This window comes from Triticum dicoccoides, chromosome 6A (assembly GCF_002162155.2).
Source record: "Triticum dicoccoides isolate Atlit2015 ecotype Zavitan chromosome 6A, WEW_v2.0, whole genome shotgun sequence".
Taxonomy (NCBI): Eukaryota; Viridiplantae; Streptophyta; class Magnoliopsida; order Poales; family Poaceae; genus Triticum; species Triticum dicoccoides.
The window spans coordinates 88554045-88578929 of NC_041390.1; the positions used below are offsets into that span (position 1 = coordinate 88554045).

Genomic DNA, 24885 nt, shown 5'->3' on the forward strand with positions numbered 1-24885 from the left:
CTTGATCATATCAACATTGGAAACACTTCCAACACATATCGTCAGCTCACCTTTAGCTAGTCTCTGTTTATTCCGTAGCTTTTACTTCGAGTTACTAACACTTAGCAACCGAACCGGTATCTAATACCCTGGTGCTACTAGGAGTACTAGTAAAGTACACATCAACACAATGTATATCCAATATACTTCTATCGACCTTGCCAGCCTTCTCATCTACCAAGTATCTAGGGTAATTCTGCTCCAGTGGCTGTTCCCCTTATTACAGAAGCACTTAGTCTCGGGTTTGGGTTCAACCTTGGGTTTCTTCACTAGAGCAGCAGCTGAATTGCCGTTTCATGAAGTATCCCTTCGTGTCCTTGCCCTTCTTGAAACTAGTGGTTTCACCAACCATCAACAATTGATGCTCCTTCTTGATTTCTACTTTTGTGGTGTCAAACATCGCGAATAACTCAAGGATCATCATATATGTCCCTGATATATTATAGTTCATCACGAAGCTCTAGCAGCTTGGTGGTTATGACTTCGGAGAAACATCACTATCTCATCTGGAAGATCAACTCCCACTCGATTCAAGCGATTGTTGTACTCAGACAATCTGAGCACAAGTTCAACAATTGAGCTTTTCTCCCTTAGTTTGCAGGCTAAGAAAATCGTCGGAGGTCTTATACCTCTTGACGTGGGCACGAGCCTGAAATCCCAATTTCAGCCCTCGAAACATCTCATATGTTTCGCGACGTTTCAAAACGTCTTCGGTGCCTCAACTCTAAACCGTTTAACTGAACTATCACGTAGTTATCAAAATGTGTATGTCAGATGCTCGCAACATCCATAGACAACGTTCGAGGTTCAGCACACTGAGCGGTGCATTAAGGACATAAGCCTTCTATGAAGCAATGAGGACAAACCTCAGTTTACGGACCTAGTCCGCATAATTACTACTATCAACTTTCAACTAAATTTTCTCTAGGAACATATCTAAACAGTAGAACTGAAGCGCGAGCTACGACATAATTTGCGAAGACCTTTTGACTATGTTCAGGATAATTAAGTTCATCTTATGAACTCCCACTCAGATAGACATACCTCTAGTCATCTAAGTGATTACATGATCCGAGTCAACTAGGCCGTGTCCGATCATCACGTGAGATGGACTAGTCAACATCGGTGAACATCTTCATGTTGATCGTATCTTCTATACGACTCATGCTCGACCTTTCGGTCTCTTGTGTTCCGAGGCCATGTCTGTACATGCTAGGCTCGTCAAGTTAACCTAAGTGTTTCGCATGTGTTCCGAGGCCATGTCTGTACATGCTAGGCTCGTCAACACCCGTTGTATTCGAACGTAAGAATCTATCACACCCGATCATCACGTGGTGCTTCGAAACGAAGAACTTTCGCAATGGTGCACAGTTAGGGGGAACACCTTCTTGAAATTTTAGTGAGGGATCATCTTATTTACTACCGTCGTTCTAAGCAAATAAGATGTATAAACATGATAAACATCACATGCAATCAAATAGTGACATGATATGGCCAATATCATATTGCTCCTTTTGATCTTCATCTTCGGGGCTCCATGATCATCATCGTCACGGGCATGACACCATGATCTCCATCATCGTGTCTCCATGAAGTTGCCTCGCCAACTATTACTTCTACTACTACAGCTAACGGTTAGCAATAAAGTAAAGCAATTACATGACGTTTATGTTGACACGCAGGTCATAAATAAATTAAGACAACTCCTATGGCTCTTGCCGGTTGTCATATTCATCGACATGCAAGTCGTGATTCCTATTACAAGAACATGATCAATCTCATACATCACATATATCATTCATCACATCCTTTTGGCCATATCACATCACATAGCATACCCTGCAAAAACAAGTTAGACGTTCTCTAATTGTTGTTTGCATGTTTTACGTGGCTGCTATGAGTTTCTAGCAAGAACATTTCTTACCTACGCAAAAACCATAACGTGATATGCCAATTGCTATTTACCCTTCATAAGGACCCTTTTCATCGAATCCGATCCGACTAAAGTGGGAGAGACAGACACCCGCTAGCCACCTTATGCAACTAGTGCATGTTAGTCGGTGGAACCAGTCTCACGTAAGAGTACGTGTAAGGTCGGTCCGGGCTGCTTCATCCCACAATGCCACCGAATCAAGATTGGACTAGTAACGGTAAGCATATTGAACAAAATCAACGCCCACAACTACTTTGTGTTCTACTCGTGCATAGAAACTACGCATAGACCTAGCTCTGATACCACTGTTGGGGAACGTAGCATAAATTCAAAATTTTCCTACGTGTCACCAAGATCTATCTATGGAGTCATCTAGCAACGAGGGAGGAGTGGATCTACATACCCTTGTAGATCGCGCGCGGAAGCGTTCAAGAGAACGGGGTTGATGGAGTCGTACTCGTCGTGATCCAAATCATCGATGATCCTAGCACCGAACGGACGGCACCTCCGCGTTCAACACACGTACGGAGCAGCGACGTCTCCTCCTTCTTGATCCAGCAAGGGGAAAGGAGAGGTTGATGGAGATCCAGCAGCACAACGGCGTGGTGGTGGAAGTAGCGGGATTCCAACAGGGCTTCGCCAAGCGCTGCGGGAGGAGGGAGATGTGTCATGGGAGGGAGAGGGAGGCGCCAGGGCTTAGGTGTTGCTGCCCTCCCTTCCCCCACTATATATAGGGCCAAGGGAGAGGGGGGGCGTAGCCTTGGCCCTTCCTCCAAGTAAGGGTGCGGCCAAGGGAGGAGTCCCTCCTCCCCAAGGCACCTCAGAGGTGCCTTCCCCCTTTAGGACTCTTCCTTTCCCTTGACTCTTGGCGCATGGGCCTCTTGGGGCTGGTGCCCTTGGCCCATATAGGCCAAGGCGCACCCCCTACAGCCCATGTGCCCCCCCGGGGCAGGTGGCCCCACCCGGTGGACCCCCGGGACCCTTCTGGTGGTCCCGGTACAATACCGGTGACCCCGAAACTTGTCCCGATGGCCGAAATAGCACTTCCTATATATAATTCTTTACCTCCGGACCATTCCGGAACTCCTCGTGACGTTCGGGATCTCATCCGGGACTCCGAACAACTTTCGGGTTACCACATACTAATATCTCTATAACCCTAGCGTCACCGAACCTTAAGTGTGTAGACCCTACGGGTTCGGGAGACATGCAGACATGACCGAGATGACTCTCGGGTCAATAACCAACAGCGGGATCTGGATACCCATGTTGGCTCCCACATGTTCCACGATGATCTCATCGGATGAACCACGATGTCAAGGACTTAATCAATCCCGTATACAATTCCCTTTGTCTAGCGGTACGATACTTGCCCGAGATTCGATCATCGGTATCCCGATACCTTGTTCAATCTCGTTACCGGCAAGTCTCTTTACTTGTTCCGTAACACATCATCCCGTGATCAACTCCTTGATCACATTGTGCACATTATGATGATGTCCTACCGAGTGGGCCCAGAGATACCTCTCCGTTTACACGGAGTGACAAATCCCAGTCTCGATTCGTGCCAACCCAACAGACACTTTCGGAGATACCTGTAGTGTACCTTTATAGCCACCCAGTTACGTTGTGACGTTTGGCACACCCAAAGCACTCCTACGGTATCCGGGAGTTGCACAATCTCATGGTCTAAGGAAATGATACTTGACATTAGAAAAGCTTTAGCATACGAACTACATGATCTTGTGCTAGGCTTAGGATTGGGTCTTTGTCCATCACATCATTCTCCTAATGATGTGATCCCGTTATCAATGACATCCAATGTCCATGGTCAGGAAACCGTAACCATCTATTGATCAACGAGCTAGTCAACTAGAGGCTTACTAGGGACATGGTGTTGTCTATGTATCCACACATGTATCTGAGTTTCCTATCAATACAATTCTAGCATGGATAATAAACGATTATCATGAACAAGGAAATATAATAATAACTAATTTATTATTGCCTCTAGGGCATATTTCCAACATCCACCCGCCCTCCACGCCCCACCCCGCCGCTGGCGCCGCCACTATTTTCCGGCCGCCTCCTGACTACTCCCCCCCGGCCGTCCATACCAAACCACATCTCGCCATGGCCGCCACCACCCCCGCGCTTTCGTAGGAGTTTTGGTCGTCGTTTGGAGGAGCTTTGTCCGTCGCCGTCGTATCCGGTGCCAGAGGGGATATGAACGCCGGCGACGCCTATGGACCACGGCAGCTTCCGTCGGGTGCTCCAGAGCGACCTGTAGTCGGCCGCCAAACGCCCCTGCTGCATCGAGGTGATCTTCGCGACCTCTTTGCCACCACGAACGCAAGGTGTTTGACACTTTGCCCACAAAGGTATGAACAATGGAGATGAATTTTCTTCAACCACTTCATTTATTCATCGGATGATTCGTCCTTGGACGACGAAGATTTTGTGGTGGCTGCACTGGTCGTTCACGACCACATTGAACGGCAGCGGGCTCGGTACAGGGGGTTAGTCCCTGACCGTGCTCCCTATCTGAACCACAACAGAGAGAGAGGCCACGCCCTGCTCTATGCCAATTACTTTGAGAATACGGCGCTCTTCAAACCAGAGAAATTCCGTCGCCGTTTTAGTATGGCAAGGCATGTGTTCAATCGTATCCGAGAGGGAATGGTTGCTCATGACCCATTCTTCGAGTGCAAAACGGATGCCCTTGGCAAGTTTGGATTCTCCTCTTATCAGAATGCACCGCGACCATCCGCATGCTTGCATATGAAATTCCAGATGATCCGGTGGATGAGTACGTGCGCATGAGTGAGTCCACATCTCTGCTGTCAATGTACAACTTCTGCAAGGCCGTGGTGGCAGTGTTTGGCCCTGAGTACTTGAGGCAGCCAAATGCCGCTGATACTGAAAGGCTGTTGGCGATCAACGCTGATAGAGGCTTTCCAGGCATGCTTGGCAACATAGATTGTATGCACCGGGAGTGAAAGAACTGTCCATTTGCTTGGCAGGGCCAGTACAAGGGGCATGTTAAAGCGTGCATTGTCATATTAGAAGCGGTGGCTTCGCAAGATCTTTGGATATGGCATTCTTTCTTCGGCATGGCATGTTCTCACAATGATATCAATGTGCTGCAGCGTTCTCGAGTCTTCGCAAGGCTTGCAGAAGGCCACTCCCCACCTATCAAGTTTGAGACCAACGGCCACGACTACAACAAGGGATACTACCTAGCTGATGGTATATATCCTCAGTGGTCAACTTTTGTGAAGACAATCTCGAACCCCCAAGGTGAGAAGAGACAGAGATTTGCCCAAATGCAAGAAAGTGCTAGAAAGGATGTGGAACATGCTTTTGATGTGCTTCAATCCCCATGGGGTATCATTCAAAACCCTACACTGACAAGGGATAAAGGGAAGCTTTGGGAGCTGATGACTGCTTGTGTGATCATGCACAACATGATCGTCGAGGACGAGCGTGATAAGCATCTTCGACCAAGGATTTGATTTTCAAGGTGAAAATGTTGAGCCCCTGCACCAAGAACCGGCCACGTTTGAACAGTTTACCCAATTCCATCATGAAATGCGTGATTGTCACACTCATTTGGATTTTCAAAATGACTTGGTTGAGCACATGTGGAATCACATTGGCAACCAATAGATGTATTGGTTCATTATGTCCATTCAAAACAATTTCAATTTGGTTGTAAAACTATTTTATTAGACAATTTCGATTGGGTTGTAAAACTATTTTTATTTGAGATAATTAATATTTGGACGTGCAAACTAGTTTTAAACATTGAAATATGAATATATGGGCATATTGGATGTGGCGGACAGGATGGTGCCAAAGGATGCGTCCGCACGTTGGGCGCACGACCACCTCATCCCAGGAAAGGCCCAGACACGCCCCCATTGCCCTACCCAAACGGACAGAATTCAGGCTAAACGGACATCTGTTTGGAGTCGTGCGCTGTAGTTGGCCTAAGTTTCTGCCCGCCAGTGGTGTTTACACCAGCGACTGTGTCCAATCATCTATCGCCCAGTCCCCGATCACTGATGCTTGTCTGCGTAACGATGATACTCCAGCAGTGCTTCCTAAAGTTGACATGTTTGTACTATAATGTAAAGTTTAGTTGCATGAAGAAGTAGCCAAGAACTACCGGCGTGGTGGATCCTGACCCTTGTTGGCGAGAGGGCTTTGTTTTTACATGTTTCTTCAAGTTTTGTTAGGGTTTGTGTCATGCTCAGGAAGACGAGACGGCGATGACTCCCTGAAAATGAAATAAGGCTTCTCGCCTAGCACCCGTCCTGATGATGCGTCTAGCATCGTCGGTGGGCGTGTAGAGGTGCGTCTCCGACGGATCTGTCCTTGGTGGATTTGCTCGGATCTTGTCGTAGTTCGTCTATGTTCGTGTATCTTTAGGTTGGATACTTCTGTTCCACGCTACTCTTCAACGGCGACGATCTGGTGCGCTGGTCTTATGAGGCCTTAGCACGACGATTTTCCGACTGTCTACTACAACAAGTTATGCTCGGCTCCGGTGATGGAGGGGCGATGATGGCAGCGCGCCCTCGACTCGCTTCAATGCTTGTAGTCCTCACTAGGTAGTCTACGAATCTGAATGTATTTTTTATTATATACTGTCATAGTGAAAGATGAATAGGTCGGAAGTTTTCTTGAAAAAGAGCTAGCAAGACTGGTTTTTCAGTTTACACGCGCACCAAAAATATTTATTCCTTTTTCACTAACCGGTCTCTCATAATGCCAGTCATGCAGAATTTTTTCCTTCTTTTTGGCTTCTTTGATTCGTATAATTTGTAAAACACAGGAATATAAAACACAAAAATATAGTGGCATGTCATCTTCAATGCTACCACTCCTCCGTTTCAAAATTATTGTCGTGGTTTTAGTTCACATGATATGCCGTAGAATTCTTCGCATGAGGTTCGAGTGGATGAAAATTTTCCGATACATTAAGATTCCTTTAGAAACCCTTTGAATAAAAAATCCCACAAATGGAGGTTAGTATTTGGTCAAATACCTAACGAAAAATTACGATTTTCCTTTCATTAAGGTACGAGGGCTTCTTATTCCACAAGAACGAAAGCACCTTTTCATTCTTTCATATATTAGGGGTTTTTACTTGGAAAAGACAATGTTCCATACTAAAGGATTCGGGTCCATAACCACGAGTTCCAGTGCACTAGATCTTATAGCACTTAGCATGACTCACGATTACGCCTGTTAAAAGTTTCAAACGTCCTCTTTTTTGAAATTGAAAGAGAGTCCTATAAAAAGGTCTAACTTCCAAACTATGTCTTTTTTCATTCATTCTCCTTTAGTTTTTTTCTCTATCTAGAAGTGGAATAGAATAACCCGGTTGAAGGGTAATGATCATACGTCTGTAATGCATTGTATGGCCCAGAATAGGTCCTATTCTTCTACCTTTTCCAGGTAGTCGATGGCTATTCACAGCTCCATAGTGTATGAGACAAATGTATGCATTTCGATTAGGGTCGTATTCTATGGTTACGATTCTACATATATGTCTTTTTGATTCCGTCGAAAATCTATTTTACGGTATTGCCCCTTTACTGAAAAGAAGGGATAATTCCTGAAACACTAGAAAAGGCACGAAATGGCCCCGAAAAGCCGCAAGCGGAGATGAGCTCGGAGCTCCCTCCCTCCAGTGCGATTCCCCCCTCGAGCCTCACTTCACTAAAACGGAGTAGGAGTATAAAAAAGAAAGAGGGGAGAGAGAGACAGAAGAAGCGTCTCGGTTTTAACTCCCGACAGGCAGCAGCACACACGACGCACCAACCAGCGACAGCAAAGCCCAGAGGCCTGCCTCAGCGGCAGTAGCTCGCAACTCTCACCCCTCCCTCTCTCTCTAGCTCCCTCCCTCCCTCTCTCTCTAGTAGTGTTGCTGCTGCTTCTGGTCTAGCTTGTCGGGACGGAGCCGCCGCCGCCGCCGCTCGCTGGGGCACGGCAGCTTTGCGGAAGAGCCCGGCCGGCCGGCCTGCCGGTGTCCGGGACCCATACAGCGAAAAAGAAACTCGGCGCCGCGCGTGGTCCTCTGTGACTCATGCGCGGGAGCCACCGAAGCTAGCAAGCTTCCGCGTGTGAAGAGGCGGCCATGGCGCAGTCGCCGGCGAGCTCCGCCGTCGCGGCGTCGGCTCCATGCGAAGGTACTTGTCACTTCTTTCTTGCTTTTCGCGCATTTCTCCGGCCCCTCCCCGCGCTTCGACGAGGCGGAGGTGGTACAGCTGGAAAAGGAAGGAGGGGTCTCTCCTTTTCTTGGTCGCTGACGCGGCGGTGGGCGCAGGGGAGCGCAAGGCGCCGGCGATCAACGGGGAGCTGTGGCACGCCTGCGCGGGGCCGCTGGTGTCGCTGCCGCCGGTGGGCAGCCTCGTCGTCTACTTCCCCCAAGGCCACAGCGAGCAGGTGTGTGAGTGAGACCTATCTGTTCGCCAGTGCCATTTGCGCAGTGCTCGTTCTATGCTCCCCATGGTTCTGTTCTTGAATGATAATCTTCCCTCCTTTTTGCGCTTCTAGCCAACTAAATCGATTCCCTGCTCTATACTTCTTTTAGAGTAAGCGTTTGGTTTTCACTTTTACTTTTTGATGATTTAATCTACCATGAGAGAATCCTTTGAAGTTCAAGAGGGTTCATAATATGGCCTTCTTAAAAGAAAAACAGATGCTATCATGGATATGTTGCATTTTCAGTAGTTGTGATTGGAGGGCTATACTACTTGCTTGCTACTAATTGCTTTCTCAAGCCAGTAGTATTCTTGGGTTATTGGAGGAGTGGTTGGGAGCCTCCCTTTGGGCCTACTTCCTTCCTTTCCTTCTGTTGGCTTTTGGTGTCTTGTGGAGTATAGGAGCACTGTTTTCCGGAAATCCCTTTTGGAGCTCGGGCTCCAGTGAGGCCTCCAGATTCAGATTTGAAATTTCATTGAAATTCGTATTTTTACATCTCAAAAAATTCTGAAAAAAATCACAGATATACATGAAGGCATAATACACATGTGTGTAAATTTTCAGTTCAAAATACATTGAAATGAGGGCTGTGCAAAAAAGACAAATATGGGGTTGTTTAACACATGATACTATTCATCCTCCCAGGCCATGGATTTGTCTTTTTTGTACAGGTCGCAACTCAAGGTATTTCATCATGAATTTTTACACACATGTGAGTTACATCCTTACATACACGCATATTTTTTTTCAGAAATTTTTGAACCATAAAAGTTTGAATTTGAATTTTTTAAAAATAAAGGCCTCCATGGAGCTCGGCCTCCAAAACGCCTTTCTCCACTGTTTTCTTGCTATCAAGTTTGGTAGTACATGCAACATGCATCCATGTATAGCTTCGTATTATTTGCATTTATGGTCCTGATTTCTGCTGCACCTTCCACTGATTCTGCACTGCCAAAACAGCCTGCCTGCTTTCAGAAAGATTTTCAGCTGCTATGCTATTGCTATGGTGTTCTTGACAGATTCTGTAAAAGATCAATCCCTAATTCTGCAACTGTGCTCCCCTTTTAAAAAGTTCAGCAAGAAAAATAAGTTTTTTTAATGTATGTGGGACATTCGGCTGTGTCGCCCATGATGATATGTGGGGGGAACACTTTAGCAGTGTACCTATGGCATGCAGAGTTCATCTAAAAGGAGTTCACTCATGAGGCTGCACTTTCTGCACTTCAAAATTACTTTTCTCCTAATTTTTTAGGGAAGCCGCAGAAAGTTGGTGTATAAAAAGGGAAGCATGTTTGAATGCTTGTACTTCCTCAATCATTCCATGAGATAATTCATGTTTTACAACGGAAAGTTTTAGCAATGTATGATTGGGAGGATAACAGTGCTTACGTGTACAGAAAACAGCTGGATTTGTTTTTGGAAAACCCTTGTCCAAAATACCTGGTACTTGGTTTAGCCGCCTGAATGCTTTTCTTTCTATCAATCGCTTCATAATTTAAAAAATGCTGTTTTTTTTTGTATTGATGAAAACGCCGTGTTGCATCTTTATTCAATAAAAATAGTCACTCATCTTTATCTTCAAAATAGAAAAAGAAACTTACTTGGACTTGGTGTCTGGTTCAGGTTGCAGCTTCTATGCAAAAGGATGTCGAAGCGCATGTGCCGAGCTACCCCAACCTTCCCTCAAAGTTGATATGTCTTCTGCACAGCGTCACTTTGCAAGTAATCTAACAGCCTTGTTTCCCATACTGTTCAACACGACGCGCCCGCGATTGCAAGCTCTGAAAGATGTTGTCTCTTGATTTTTCAGGCAGACCCAGATACTGACGAGGTGTATGCGCAGATGACTCTTCAGCCAGTGAATACAGTAAGCATCTGAATTCTGCAGGTTTTCCCCAAGAATTTCTCTGCGTGTTTCCAATGCTTTAATCCCTATGTTGCTCCTGATCATGTGTTTTTATCAGTATGCAAAAGAGGCGTTGCAGCTGTCAGAGCTTGCGCTAAGACAAGCGAGGCCACAGATGGAGTTCTTCTGCAAGACGCTCACCGCTAGCGATACGAGCACGCACGGAGGCTTCTCCGTGCCTCGCCGTGCCGCGGAGAAGATATTCCCTTCCCTGGTAAGCAGGCATCAGATTTCCAGGTCTTTTCCACGACAAAAACTCATGTACCAGTATCATGGTGCCATCTTAATTTCGTTACTTTGTTCTGTAGGATTTCTCGTTGCAGCCTCCGTGCCAAGAGTTGCAGGCCAGGGATATACATGACAATGTGTGGACATTCCGTCATATATTTCGGGGTACAGAAAATGTAGTCAAAATTGAGTAGAGCTTCCTTCTGCTGCAATAACTGAGTATGATTCGAGTTTAGCTAATATTATTGTGCTTGGTAATAACCAGGTCAGCCTAAAAGACATTTACTTACTACTGGTTGGAGCCTCTTTGTGAGTGGCAAGAAGCTATTTGCTGGTGATTCTGTCATATTTGTTAGGTAAATGCCCATGCTTCCGTCCATCTTCAGAAAGCATACGTCGGTTCATCCTAGAGTTCCAATTTTAGCAGCAGATTATTTGAAATAGAGGACAGAGCTGGAAATGTAATGCCACATTTTGTTTTATTTGCTACACTCCAGAGATGAAAAGCAGCAACTTCTACTGGGAATCAGGCGCGCTAACCGACAGCCCACGAACATATCATCTTCGGTACTTTCAAGCGACAGTATGCACATAGGGGTCCTTGCCGCAGCTGCACATGCTTCTGCCAACACCAGCCCATTTACCATATTTTATAACCCTAGGTGAGCTTCTAAATCTGCGGTATTAGTTTCAATAACCATGCTAATTACCTAAAAGTTTCTACGTAGCGTCAGTAGCTATCATTAGTTCAATAACTATGTTTTGAACTGTGGACTTTCAGGGCCAGTCCTACTGAATTTGTTATCCCATTTGCCAAATACCAGAAGGCAATGTACAGTAGTCAGATCTCTTTAGGGATGCGCTTCCGCATGATGTGCGAGACGGAGGAACTAGGGACAAGACGGTATGTCAAGTTACCCATACAAACTCTTACCTCTGAAGCTCCAAGTAGTGCTGACATATCTAATACTTTTCAGGTACATGGGTACGATAACTGGAATAAGTGATCTAGATCCAGTGAGATGGAAAAACTCCCAGTGGCGCAGCTTACAGGTTGGATTTACAAGCACCATCCTAATTGCAGCTCTTTCACTGTGTTATTCTTTCTCCATTTGTCTTTCTGATTCACTGATTTGATTTTCTCTGATAGGTTGGGTGGGACGAGTCGGCTGCAGGAGAAAGAAGGAACAGAGTTTCAATCTGGGAGATTGAACCGCTTGCTGCTCCTTTTTTCATATGTCCCCAGCCATTCTTTGGTGTGAAGCGCCCCAGGCAATTAGGCAAGTCTGGTATAAGTATAACAAAGACAGTGAATTCTTGCAGTAAAAAAAGACGGTGAATTTCTTCAAATCATTATGTTAACTGTATATATGAGCGTAAAGATCTTAACTGCAAAGATACATAAAGACTACTTGGTGGAATGGTTATTGACTGCTTCTGGTACTTTTTATCTTCTTTTCTGGAAGAGAATTACTATGTTTCTTTGTCTTCCAGCACATAAAGTGCATCAAAAGAAGCATGTGAATATAGATTCTACCGTAGTTTACGTGCCATACAGATAACTTGTCTGCATATCTTAACATACCAACAGATAATCAACTAGGTTGTCTTGCAAACAGTAGATTGAACTGAAATGTGTCAGTAAACGGATGCCACTGTTCTTAAAATTGGAGAATGCTAACCATATTACCATATCATGTCTGATGATTTGCACGCTTCGTGCTCTTCTAAATTTGAATTAACAGATGATGAGTCGTTGGAGATGGAAAGTCTTATGAAGAGAGCAATGCCTTGGCTTGGTGAGGAGGTATGCATAAAGGACCCTCAAACCCAGAGCGCTACAATGCCTGGCCTGAGTTTAGTTCAGTGGATGAACATGAACCGGCAGCAGAGCTCCTCATTAGCTAGCACAGCCATGCAGTCCGAGTACCTCCGATCAGCGAGTAACCCTGCGATGCAAAATATTGGCGCTGCCGATCTTGCAAGGCAGTTATATATGCAGAACCATCTACTACAACAGAATAGCATGCAGTTTAATCCTCCCAAACTCCATCAGCAAATGAAACCTATTAATGATTTGTCAAATGCAGCACTTCCGTTGAATCAACTAAGTGCCATCAGAAATCATCAAGATCAGAAGCAAGATCAGCAGAGGCAACAGCAGTCCAGTATCCAAGCAATTCCCCTAAGCCAGGCCCAGGCTCAAACTAATATTGTCCAGGCACAAGTAATTCTCCAGAATCAGATGCAGCAACAACAGCAACAAAAACAACCACCACCATCACCAACTCAAAACCAGCATGGGGCCAGTGGCCAGCACCTGCTTCAGTCTCATCAACTGCAGGACCAAAATTTGCAAATGCAGCAGCAACAGCTTTTACTTCACCAACAGTTACAGCAGCAGCAGCAGCAGCAGCAGCTAAATAAGTTGCCTGGGCAACTAGCTAATCTGGCAAGTCAGCAAACACAATTGTCTGATCAGGAACTCCACTTGCAGCTGTTACAGAAACTACAGCAGCAGTCACTGATGTCACAATCCGCAGTTACACTCTCACGATTACCAATAATCCAAGAGCAGCAAAATTTTCTTGTGGACATGCAACAGCAGTTGTCGAATTCGCATTCGCTTGCCCAGCAACAAGTGATGCCCCAACAGGACTGTAGAACTTCTTCATTGCAGACAACACAACTGCCACCGCCCATTCAGCAAGAGCAGCAACAGCAGCAACAGCAGAAGCCTTCACAGAAACAGGTTGCACCTACATATGTGTCAGAAGCTGCCTTTGCACAGATCTCTTCTACCAGTGTGATCCCAAAAACTGGTAACGCTACGATAGTTCCTGGTGCTGCACAATCTGCTGTTACAGAGGAAATACCTTCTTGTTCGACATCCCCTTCCACAGCTAATGGCAACCATCTTGCGCAGCCAACCATTGGCAGGAATGATCATTGCAAAACCAGCACAGAGAAGGTGCCACACTCTATTGCTCAGATGTCAATTCTGATCCCCATTGAAGCTGTATCAGTAACTCCAGTAACGACCAAGGAATTGCCAAAGTTAAACAATGGTGTTAAGTCAAGTGCGATCACCTCGAAATTACCAAATGTTGTGTCCGGCCTTCAAAATTTTATGAACAATGCACTGCCAACAGACAACCTGGAAACAGCTTCGTCAGCAACTTCATTATGGCCTTCACAAACAGATGGACTTCTGCATCAAGGTTTCGCCACTTCTAACTTCAACCAGCACCAGATGTTCAAAGATGAACTTCCTGATGTAGAAATTCAAGGTGTGGATCCTAGTAACAGTGCCCTCTTTGGGATGAACAATGATGGCCCATTAGGGTTTCCTATGGAAACAGAAGGCTTGTTGGAAAATGCACTTGATTCTGTGAAGTATCAGAATCATTTCTCAACTGATGATGAGAACAACTACCAGATGCAAAAGGATGCCCGTCAAGAGATATCAACCTCCATGGTTTCACAGTCATTTGGTCAATCAGATATGGCTTTTAATTCCATTGATTCTGCAATTAATGATGGTGCCTTAATGAACAGAAGTTCTTGGCCTCCTGCTGCTCCACCACAGAGGATGCGTACATTCACCAAGGTTTTCCTTTTTCTGTTATGTGCTTATCCTATTGAAAGTCGATTTTTAAGGCAGTATATGTTGTGTGGTGCCTATATTACCAAATAGTAAAATTACTCCACTGAGATATTTTAAGAACATGACCATCTCAAAACTAAGTTATGATCCAGCAGCTAGTTATAAAATAATGTCATTGCAATTGCCTTTAAAAAAGTTTTAAGAAAGGAATGCACCAACAACAATTATAGTTTAGCAAAGTTACAGTTTTTTTACCAAGATAAAATTTTACATTCTGTATGTAGTAATGTTCGAAATGGTGGTTGATGGTTCAGATAAGAACTGATTGCATGAGATATATGTTGTAAGACAACACTTCTATGTGTAGTGGATGAGAAGATGGTCACACATAGGCACATAGAGCTCTAAAAGCTTGTTGAAGGGTCAGTTGGAAATGCCGGCCCTCGTATGGCCATGCTCATTAGTATGCTTTCCTTGTTGTATGCTTCCCCTGTATCTTAGCTTAAACTGTGTCTTGTAGGTGTACAAGCGTGGAGCTGTAGGCCGGTCCATTGACATCGGTAGGTTCTCTGGATATGGAGAACTGAACCAAGCTTTGGCCCGCATGTTTGGTATAGAGGGGCAACTTGAAGACCGACAGAGAATAGGTTGGAAGCTAGTCTACACAGATCATGAGGACGACGTCCTACTTCTCGGCGATGACCCATGGGAGTAAGTCCATCTGTCTTTCTGCCTGTGTTTAAGTGAATTTCTAAACTTCCTGGTCTGAACCAAATAAAGTTGGTCAAAAAGACACATGTAGAAATCTTTAGAAATGTGAAACAGGATCAATCCAGGATGCTGACATAACTGAAACATAAATACGGGAAGAAAAAACTGGAATAGACTGTGTTTGGTACCACTATCCTCTTTTCATACATCTAAGTTTGTGTTGATGCATATAGGATGTGCACATGAATGTTCACGGTGAGAGATTCTATCCATCGCTTGCCCTAATTTTTTTCATGTGGATGATGCAGGGAGTTTGTGAATTGTGTGAAGTGCATTAGGATCCTGTCCCCTCAAGAAGTGCAGAAGATGAGTCTGGATGGTGATTTAGGGAGCAATGTCCTGCCCAACCAGGCTTGCAGCAGCTCAGATGGAGGGAATACTTGGAAGCCTCGTTACGAGCAGAACTCCGGGAACCCTTCCATCGGCCCCTATGACCAATTCGAATGACATGACTTAGAGGCGCATTCACATAGTTGTCATGTTAACATCTTGGTTAGTTGTATTCACTATTTGTCTTCACCATTATGGATTCATGTGTACTACAGCCATCATCAAAGCTGCAAAAGAAATGCAGTGAAGAATGTAGTGTAGATGCGTCAGCTTATAGCTGTGAGGGAAAATGCTCCTCAGATTAGGTTTTCTTTTGGATATATATGTAGTTATATCAGTTGAAACGAGTAGTAGGGATGAGAACTGAAAACTTTCCCAGAGTTGTTAGAGACCTGAGACAGTTAGGCAAATCTGAAGATAGTATGTTCTTGGGAAGAACATTTGTACTGGACTATTGTTGGGTTGTGTGTAGCCCTTGTCAAGGTCACCATCCCTAAATAGAAACTGCTAGGTTTACTAAAAAAAATTGAAACTGCGATAACAAGCTTACATGTAGTTCTACTGTTTGGTCTTATCAAACACCCATATGAAATTTGGTTCTAAATCCCACAAATGGACCTGTCGGCCTTTCATGGCATACTGGAAATGTGATGAGTTTTGTTGGTTATTGCCAGGACTACCTCTTACACATGTTTTTCGTAGGTACGACTTTCTCTACCCCTTATTTTGGCTGAATTTTATGACAGAACTTGTTAACTGTTCATTGATCAAGAGGGATGAAGAGTGTGACTGATAGGTATATACCATAGGCAATATTTTAACATGACAGCACATGGCAAAAACAGGCAAAAGGGCTAGTACAACTTACGCAAAACAAATTCAAGTTTAATTTGTTTCACATGCAAGTGTCTCAAGCAGTATTGACGGATCCAAAAAGCACAGAAAAAACATAGACTTGAACACCTCGAGTCTATGGTCACAAAATATGAAAACTATTTTCTTTTTTGCTAGGTTGATGGCAATCCGATGAACATCTTATTTGCAATTCACATTAGAGCTGGTTGAACAAAGCACATACAATAAATTGGCGAATTAATCCTTCTGGAAGAATGATTGGCAAGCTTCAGTCATGTGTCTCAGATTCAAGCTGTTCCAGTTCCTCCTTGAAATCTTGTGTCATTGTGAGATAGTCCTTCAGATGCACTTTCTTCCATTCCTACAGATACAACATAGTATACAGGTCAGTGCTTGAATGGATCTACGGAAACATGTCCCAGAAAACCGAAGAGAGCAAGACATTGCCAAACAGCATATACCGGTGAGCAGCACATAGTGGCATACTCAGAACTTCATTAAATCAAGCACGGTAAATTAGTGATGTTATTCTTCGTATCAGAATTCGTATCAGCTGAGCAAATGGAGACTGTTTAACAAATAGTAGCATTATACGTGTAATTTGATAAACATATGCTGCAACAGCTTTGCCTTCTCATAGCATCATCAGATTGGTGCATGCGCTGAGTCAGATAGCGGCGGTGTTTGTCTGCCTTTCATTCACTATACAAAAAAATGCTCAAGATTAGCATGAAGGGAAATACTCACATCAAAATCCCATTCACCATAGAGGTCAGGATCATCCACATTCCCCCATATGTATGCGTAGGCGACCATCGTGTCCGCCGAATCCTGCAAACCCAAAGTACTCAATCCTGTTTCCGTGGAACAGTCTAGTGAAGAATTGCTCTCTAAGGTGCCAAACGAAAAGTGATCTTTCACGATAGAACAAAACCAGTTGATAGCAGTAATATCTGCATGCCTTTAAAGACAAAAACGAAAATCATGCTTTTTCTCCCTCCAAACAGAGGGCACAATCATTAAAAAGGGTATCAGGATAACTGATTTCAACTGAACATCCCACTGAATTTTGCGGTTCGGCATGAATCCAGCTACCATCGACTGGAGCAGAGACCTAGGCCGGCGAATGGACTTACGGTCAGCAAGATACCAACAGTTTCCCTGACATACTCCTCATCCTCAAAGATGTCCAGCACATCGAGCTCCCTGTCAGTGATCCCCTTCCAAACCTGCAGCACAGACACAAGAACAGATTGTCACTCGTTCTGCACTTCAACCGTCCCATACTGACAGTACTCGCCATTTCTCACATCTTAACTTGCACCGGCCAAACTAAGAAAATTAACACCAGGCATACGCGATGTGTGTGGGATTGCGCGCACCTTCCCGGGGACTTTGCTGCCGTCGACGGGCAGGATCGCCGGGTAGACGCGGCCCCTGATGCTGAGCCTCTGGCTGCGACAAAAGCAACGTGAGAAGAGCGACAGGGGGCGCAGATGGAGAGGGGGAACACAGGACGAACACCGGGAGGAGTGGAGCGGAGGACGCACGCGCGCACGTACTGGTTGGGGAGGAGCGCGGGGGAGGACGGCGGGACGCGGCCGAGGAGGACGCGCACGACCTCCTCCGCCATCAGGGTGCCGTAGACGAACACGCTGTGGGCGGCCGCGGCGGCGGGAGCCGGCGGAGGAGGCGACGCCATGCGGGGAGAGTAGAGTAGCCGCCGCCGGTGACAGCTGCAAAAAGGGAGGGGAAACAGAGGCCGAACGCTACACAAGATGCGTATCTCGTACTGTATCAGCATGCGTATGATCCCCTAAAAAAACATGCGTATGACTGGTGGGTCCAAATGACGTGGCCGGGTAAACATTTGGAGCGTGGTCACCGCTGACGGGTCATCTTGAGAGTGTCAAAATCAAATGGATGTACGATCTGAGATCGTAGGAATCTGTTCGAGTAAAACATCAACAAGAGACTCCGGTGGCCTCTTTGATACAAAGTTCTAAAACCCCGAGATACTTGAAAATGAAGTGATCAGATATTTCAACGACGAGAGGTCGGCGGAAGAGGCATAGAACAAGGGGAGGCACCACAACTCTTCCCGAGCTCGCATGTGACTGTTGGCGGGTTTCTATGCGTGACAAGGTCGATGAGATTCTCTTTCAGATAGAACTTCACAGTTTACTCACACGTTTGAAGACGGCTAGCCCTCAATTTGACAAGGTGATTGTGGAGGAGGCTATCAAGAGTAAAGGAAAAAAGAGTAGCGCCATAGGAAAGGCGTATGCAGCTGTTTGATGGATGGTCATTAGTCTCTTGGGTTGTTATTATGATATGGCTTTGTCCTTGTGGATTTGATGGTACATGTGGTCTTCGACCGAATTACTTTTGTTGGGGTTGTCATTGCGATGTAGTAGTGTGGAGGTTGGTGGTCGTTACGTGTTGTGTGTGGTTGTCGGTTTGATCTTTTATGAGTAGTACACATGTGGTTGGTTTGTATCGGTATTTACCTGGTTTTTCATTAATTAACTGGGTAATTCTCCTCTGCTTAATTAATCAAGCAAAGATCTCACTGTGTCTCACAGCGCACCTGTGTTTTCAGTAATCTACCAATAAAGAATAATTTACATACCTACTCGGTTTATAGCCAGTAGAGCCCTGGCAAATAGCATCTTGAACCACAACTAAGATATAGAGCTGTCTCGGGTGATAACTAAGGCTGAAATTGATTGTCTTGGTTGATTAATATGCAAAAGAAAACACTCCAACATTGGAGTGTCCTCATTGGCTGAGAAGGCCGTCTAGCCTATATTCATGCCACTTATCTTTAAGATGACAAGACATGTCCTTTGGCTACTAATGAACCACTCTCTGCACCCTGAAACTGAAGGTACTTTATTTTTTTTATGGTGTCCACTGAATGGATATATTTTTACTATGATTTCAGTTTACAATATGTTTATAAAAAGATTGTGAAAGGGCATGTGAAATAGAGGCCAGCTCGTTACCTGACTGATATGGACGCTCTGGATAATTTCAACCTATATTTTTTTTAAAAGTAAAACCGGGCCATGTTCCAGCCCTCCCACATCTCAGCCGTTCGTTTTCCTGATCCGGCCATCCAAGCCGTTAGATTTGCTGCGGTGAACCGCACATCTGCTAACTCGTGGGCCAAAAGTCCCGAGGAAAAATCTTAGCCCTCTGGTACAATGGGCCTCTGTCCCAGGCCCCGTTAGCTAGCTGGACTGGGAACTGCTCGGTCGATCGCTAAAAAGAAAGAAAAAAAGAAAATCCCCTAAAAGAATTACAGGAGCGCCGCTTGGTCGCCTCGTCCATCGAGAGGACGATGGGATCGTCCGGCGAGGCCAGGTCGCAGGTGGAGAGGCTGGCCGGGCGAGGCGGGTGCCGGCAAAAGGGGGATCCAGATCCAGGAGGCGAGCCGGGCGAGGCCAGGTTGCAGCAGGTGGAGAGCATAGGCAAGTCGAGTGAGATGACGCCCTTCTAACGCAGGCATTCCTTTCTGTTTTCTTCAGCGAAAGCGCCTGTTTTTCTTCAGAGTATTCAGAAAGCCAGCCAACTGATATGACTGTCTTCATTTTCTGGTATTTGAATTTGGATGCACCAAACTACCAAGTGGTCTGTATGTCTTGTGTATCACAACAATGGCTAGCTTACACGATATTGATTACCTGACTTCGCATACAAGTTTATGATTTTACAGGTTTTTTTATGGAGAATACTTTTTTTCCAGGTTACTAAGCTCCTTTGAATGTACACTGCCTGCATAGAATTGTGCACTATCCAGATTGAAGCACACACATCTTTATATGCAATTGGGAAACTGGTGTTTTTCAAACGTTCCAAGAGTTTACTTCTCTTTGTCAAAACATCATTGATATTCGAGCAATCTGATATTGAAAAGGGAAGTATTTGTTGGCATCTTATTTTAAGTTTACATCTTGCAGTTTACTTGAAACTAACTATGAAGCTTATACAACTCGATAAGTGCAGTGTGCTGATTAACAAAACCATTTGACCGTAAATACATTTTTTTAAACATGTGTGTACCATCTGCATACTTCAAGGTACAAGAGGAACTATGTGAGATGACGTGCACAACCAGCGCACGTAGCTGCTACTACGTAACAGCCGAGAGTCAATTGACAGTGAATCTTGACAGGTTCCCTTTACATCGATTTTACCATTGTACGCTCTTGCAGTCCATTTTCTGTTTTCGAATGTAGACTTGAAACCAATTGAATGGGTCCAAAAAGGATCTTATATGCCTTATAAATCAATTAGTTTACTCTCAAAATCTACATGTTGGTCTAACTTTCTTGCATATTCTTTGAATAAATCTAGAAATGTCATGTTTTGCTGAATTTTTATCTCGTGGATCTTTCTGGCATGTGCTAGCTCTGGAATGAAAGACCACTGATTCTTGATCATGTATGCTTATGTGTATTAGACTTTGCAAGTTGTGAGCAGTTCTATGCACGAAAAGTGTTATCTTGAAACATTATTTGGCTAGAAGCACAAGCAAACTCTCAGGATTTCATAAGTTGAATAGTTGATCATGTATACATCATGCTCAAAGTATAATATGCTTTGTTGCAAATTACTGCCATTCTATCGTCAAAATAGATGGGCGGCACAGAGTGCCATCACTGATCTAGTTTATTCATATAAGAGCTAAGCTACGACGTGATGCCATATCATGCGACACCCGCTGTGCATTCTATGCCGGCCCTACTTATGTCAAAACTGCGTGTGCACAGCCGCCAGAGGCAACTAGACGGCTGAAACCTGTCTCACCTCGAATCTTCCTTCCAAACTAGAAATAGTGCACGCTAACATTTTAGAGAACATACAACAGTTCAAACTGACAAAGTGCAAGTTGAAAGTTTAGCAAGTTTACAATTTCCAGGTAGCAGGATATAGGCCGCTGGAGCCCAATACATTGTTCAATGCTGATATGGCAACAAAACTAACTGAAACATGGCATGCCCATATTGTAAACCTGGGCTGCACAAGATGAACATTGCTATATTGACTAGCAATTCACCAAGAACAACATTATGACTCTAGGTCATAGACCGCAATACTTGAATAAAAACCACTGATATATTATAAGATAAGTATAAATATGTCTAGGTGTAACAAGTAAATGGAAATTTTAAAGTGGCTCTAGTTTGAGCATCATACTTGATTACTCCTCATCATCATCCTTCGCCTCATCATTGTCTTTCCAGAACATTTGTAGTGTGAACTCGCGAGAAGTCACTTCAAATTCCTCGCATACATTCTCGTTGCCAAGTGTAAACATGGCCATGGAAGACAATGTGGGCTCGTAGTTGGAAGCCATTGCCATTCCTCCGTGGACACCCTCAGTGCCGACTGCAAGCATGCCTGGGGAAGTTGGTGGAGGCTCGTTTAGGTCCAGCTTCATCATGTCAATGTGCAGCTCGCCGCCTTGGGGGCGCATGTTCTCAGGTGATGAGATGTGTTCGTTCACAGAGGGTGGATTATGGTCTATGCCGAAGGCCATGCTGAGTGCGTGGTACGCTTGCTTCCGCGCTTCCATGGACTCAACTGCCATCCGCTCCCCCAACACACGCATTTGGCTAGCCTCCGCCTTCAACAGTTGGAGCGCTATCTTAGTGGACAACAATATGACCTGTGTTCCTTGCATGTCGAGCAACGCCATGGAGGACGGCATGTATGAGAAGGGCCTCCCAAGAGCAGCCGCCTTGCAGGCGGGGCAGAGGAACACATCGCTGGGGGAGTGGATACATGAGAAGTGCGCGATGGCCTTGCGACAGACAATGCAGGGGACGGTAGGCGCATCCGGGGAGATGATAGGGTCGTCGTTGTCAGAAGACGAGTCATCATTGAGGAGTTGGAAGCAACAACAACAGTACAAGGAACGGCGGGAGAGGAGTAGACAGGAACAGCAGAGGCGACAGAGCACGCCTTGGTGGCGAGCGTACTGTAGGGGCCAGGTCCGGGGGCCAGATGTGCAACCATCACCGGCACACCGCCTTGCTTCTGGTAGGAGCAAACTCAGGGGATTCATTGGTGGTGCCTGCGTGAAGAACACAAAACAACCAATATTAGTTAGTTATCAAGGTTTTTGGGGAGAGACCAACTCCATGATTAAGAAATTCACAAAATCTCCAATGGAAGAGTACCTGTGAGAATTCTTCTTCTCCTCCTTGTTGAAAATTGTTGCAAAATAGGTACCAATTTATGGAGAACCGAGGATTAATTGCAATCTAAGCGGCGACAACGATGGTGGCGGCAAAAGAGGATGGAAGACCAAAAAGGGTTGTGACTTTTGAAGATCTAGATCTACCTCTTTGGAGCCTTGTTAGCGGTGGAACGACGAGGCGACCGCGGTATCATCGCCATGGATCTAGAGGATGGACAAGTGTCGGTTAGGGCTAGAAGACATAGAGGATGGTGATGTCACCACTGGGGATAATAGGGTAGGTGAGTGGGATGGGGTTGGAAGGTTCTGGTGCAGAAGTTATAGCCCTTCTGGCGGCCCGCTGGGGAGGGGTGGCGTGGGGTGCGTGTTTTATTTTTGGCACACATTTAAGTTTGTGGTCATGGAGATGATTTCAAATATGTTGTAGATCTATACTGGATCTGGTGTTGGGAGTATTGTGACATTTCGATGGTGAGGAGGAGGGAGGGTGATTTAGTTGGAACATTTAGGTATATTGTCACACTAAAGCATAGTAATACTAAAGAAACTCTCCATATTTAATCATAAAATTCAATCTAATCTATCAAACATGCCAAATGTGATACTTCAATCATCATGCAAGCGTTTCACTTTCACCTATAACATGGTGTGATCATGTATGTTGTGCACATATCAGTTGTTGCTCAAAGAAAACGGGAAAAGCAACATTTTCTTGTGATAAACTTCGCTTGCTATGCTATCCCAAGAGGATGATATACATAGAAGGTTAAAACTTTTGTACCTTTTGCCTTCTTACTGTCAGATGACCAATCCAGTTGGTTGAACTAACTTGATGTAAAAATATCTCAAAACTATCATGACTACGAAACTTGTCGGTGGGTTGTCCTTTGGAAATATCACTATAGAAAATGGCTTGAATGTAAAATGTTGAGCAATCAAACATGCTATCTGCAACTGCAGTGTGGAAGCATATAATACTCTAATGCATGTTCTTTAATCAAACCCTTCCTGACAACAATCCGATGAAAACAATATTCAAGATCACAAGTCAATGGCTCAACATATATTTAGTTAGTGATTACTTGAGCAAATAATCCGACCTTCTTTTATCATTTAGATTATTAATCTCTGGAAGACATCTGCTCATAGTGGAAGCAGAGCATGGTGGACATTATGTAGAAAATATTTAGAAAATCTAGCTATTCCATAAATATAGCAAGAATTTTGAATCATTTCACAAATCATGGATCTATAATTAATTTTATTGAAAAGGAATATTTCCAATCCATCATAATTAAGTACACTAGATTACATCGACATTGAACACTGACAGAGGAACCATGAAAAATACAAACCCGACATTAAATGTTGTAACAAAGAACCAATTTATACCATATACAACTTATAATTTTTCAATGTAAACAATGCATCATACTGACTAATATGTAACCTCTCCTTCACCTATCATTCTTGATCCTATTCATCATAAATGAATGGCCACGATTAGTGCTAACAAAACTATCTCACGGAAGAGAGAATATAGTAATAACAGATTATCACTTGCATAGCCTACCGGATCTGCCATCACCAAAGATGTGGGTGACCTATTGACCTACAACAAAAACAAAATCACAACCATGTGTATTTTGGCGCAGACCAGTCAAAATCTGAACATCAAATTACAATTTGGATAGAAAACTATGTAATTGAAAATAAATAAACTGCTATATCATCATAGCAAATAGCCAATTAAAATCTAGTGTGTTACGTTATAACGTGATACCATGTAAATTTCACATGTACATGAACCCTTGAAAGCAACAACCATGGTACCTGCAACAAAAAAACAAACTTAAGCTCGCATTCTAGAGCTAGGTTTTTATTTTTGACGAAAAGGAACACGTGTTGCATTTCATTGATTAAGAAGAACACATTACAATGCTCACAGTGAGCACACGAACACACAACAACAATAAGAGACCACACCAGCGCCACAACAAACCCACACCCTAGGAGAATAAGAAACTCAGATTCAAGGATCGTGAAGTCTCAACGTGGAGAAGTAGGTCTTCAGCTTCCATCATCATCTGTCCAAGTAAGGCAGACGCCTTTAGCGTTGGTCGTGTGGTTGCCACCCGACAACACCCCTAAGAGAGAGGGAGTGGTGTCATATGGGAACGAGTTAATCCATGAAGGAATACGACTCGACAACCCAACTTCAAATGCAAACGTCAAGCCTACCCACCACTTGAATGAGAGCATGGATCACGTTTGCCAAGCACCAACAACGTCGACCACCACTGGTCCCTCCAGTCGGCACCGCTCATGCTCCTAAAATGATGCCTCAAGAGAAGTGATGCAAAGCGTCGTCTAATCCCTTAGAGGATCTAGGGTTTCCCTCGGAGCCACCTCGGGCAGCTGGCGCCGGCCGAGAACGCATGCGGGCGAGGGAGGAGGGAGTTTGGGTGGGCCAGGGAAGTCAGAAGCGAGCTTGGCAGCGGTCCAGACTC

General features: G+C 44.7%; 2 protein-coding genes across 4 annotated transcripts; one reads left to right on the plus strand and one right to left on the minus strand.

The window, feature by feature from the left end:
• Positions 1 to 7761: 7761 nt before the first annotated feature.
• LOC119315194 (auxin response factor 5-like) lies at positions 7762 to 15864 on the plus strand. Its single transcript, XM_037589864.1, has 14 exons — positions 7762 to 8172; positions 8310 to 8428; positions 10091 to 10189; positions 10278 to 10334; positions 10432 to 10587; positions 10682 to 10766; positions 10867 to 10957; positions 11099 to 11263; positions 11383 to 11505; positions 11579 to 11654; positions 11752 to 11881; positions 12347 to 14211; positions 14729 to 14919; positions 15228 to 15864. The coding sequence occupies exons 1-14, from the start codon at positions 8121 to 8123 to the stop codon at positions 15424 to 15426; spliced, it is 3408 nt and encodes a 1135-aa protein (XP_037445761.1). The 5' UTR covers positions 7762 to 8120; the 3' UTR covers positions 15427 to 15864.
• A 300-nt stretch (positions 15865 to 16164) lies between these two features.
• LOC119315195 (AIG2-like protein D) lies at positions 16165 to 17941 on the minus strand. Of its 3 annotated transcripts, none has more exons than XM_037589867.1 (5): positions 17727 to 17941; positions 17547 to 17619; positions 17301 to 17393; positions 16912 to 16995; positions 16165 to 16525 (listed from the first exon to the last, which is right to left on the minus strand). In XM_037589867.1, exons 1-5 carry the CDS (start codon positions 17864 to 17866, stop codon positions 16433 to 16435), a joined length of 483 nt encoding a protein of 160 aa, XP_037445764.1. In that variant the 5' UTR covers positions 17867 to 17941; the 3' UTR covers positions 16165 to 16432. The 3 variants fall into 3 exon arrangements, with proteins under 3 accessions (XP_037445764.1, XP_037445763.1, XP_037445762.1); XM_037589866.1 differs by having other exon boundaries at positions 17715 to 17941; XM_037589865.1 differs by having other exon boundaries at positions 17547 to 17615; positions 17687 to 17941.
• Between the last annotated feature and the right edge of the window lie 6944 nt (positions 17942 to 24885).

What these genes read in the sequence shown, in the direction of transcription:
- LOC119315194 (XM_037589864.1), top strand. Translation starts at nt 8,121, where the DNA reads ATGGCGCAGTCGCCGGCGAGCTCCGCCGTCGCGGCGTCGGCTCCATGC. An exon ending in ATTCCGTCATATATTTCGGG is followed by an intron (nt 10,767 to 10,866) that starts GTACAGAAAATG and finishes GGTAATAACCAG; the next exon opens with GTCAGCCTAAAAGACATTTA. An exon ending in GATTCTGTCATATTTGTTAG is followed by an intron (nt 10,958 to 11,098) that starts GTAAATGCCCAT and finishes GCTACACTCCAG; the next exon opens with AGATGAAAAGCAGCAACTTC.
- LOC119315195 (XM_037589865.1), bottom strand. Translation starts at nt 17,866, where the DNA reads ATGGCGTCGCCTCCTCCGCCGGCTCCCGCCGCCGCGGCCGCCCACAGC. An exon ending in TCCGCTCCACTCCTCCCGGT is followed by an intron (nt 17,616 to 17,686) that starts GTTCGTCCTGTG and finishes TGTCGCAGCCAG; the next exon opens with AGGCTCAGCATCAGGGGCCG. An exon ending in GCAGCAAAGTCCCCGGGAAG is followed by an intron (nt 17,394 to 17,546) that starts GTGCGCGCAATC and finishes TCTGTGCTGCAG; the next exon opens with GTTTGGAAGGGGATCACTGA.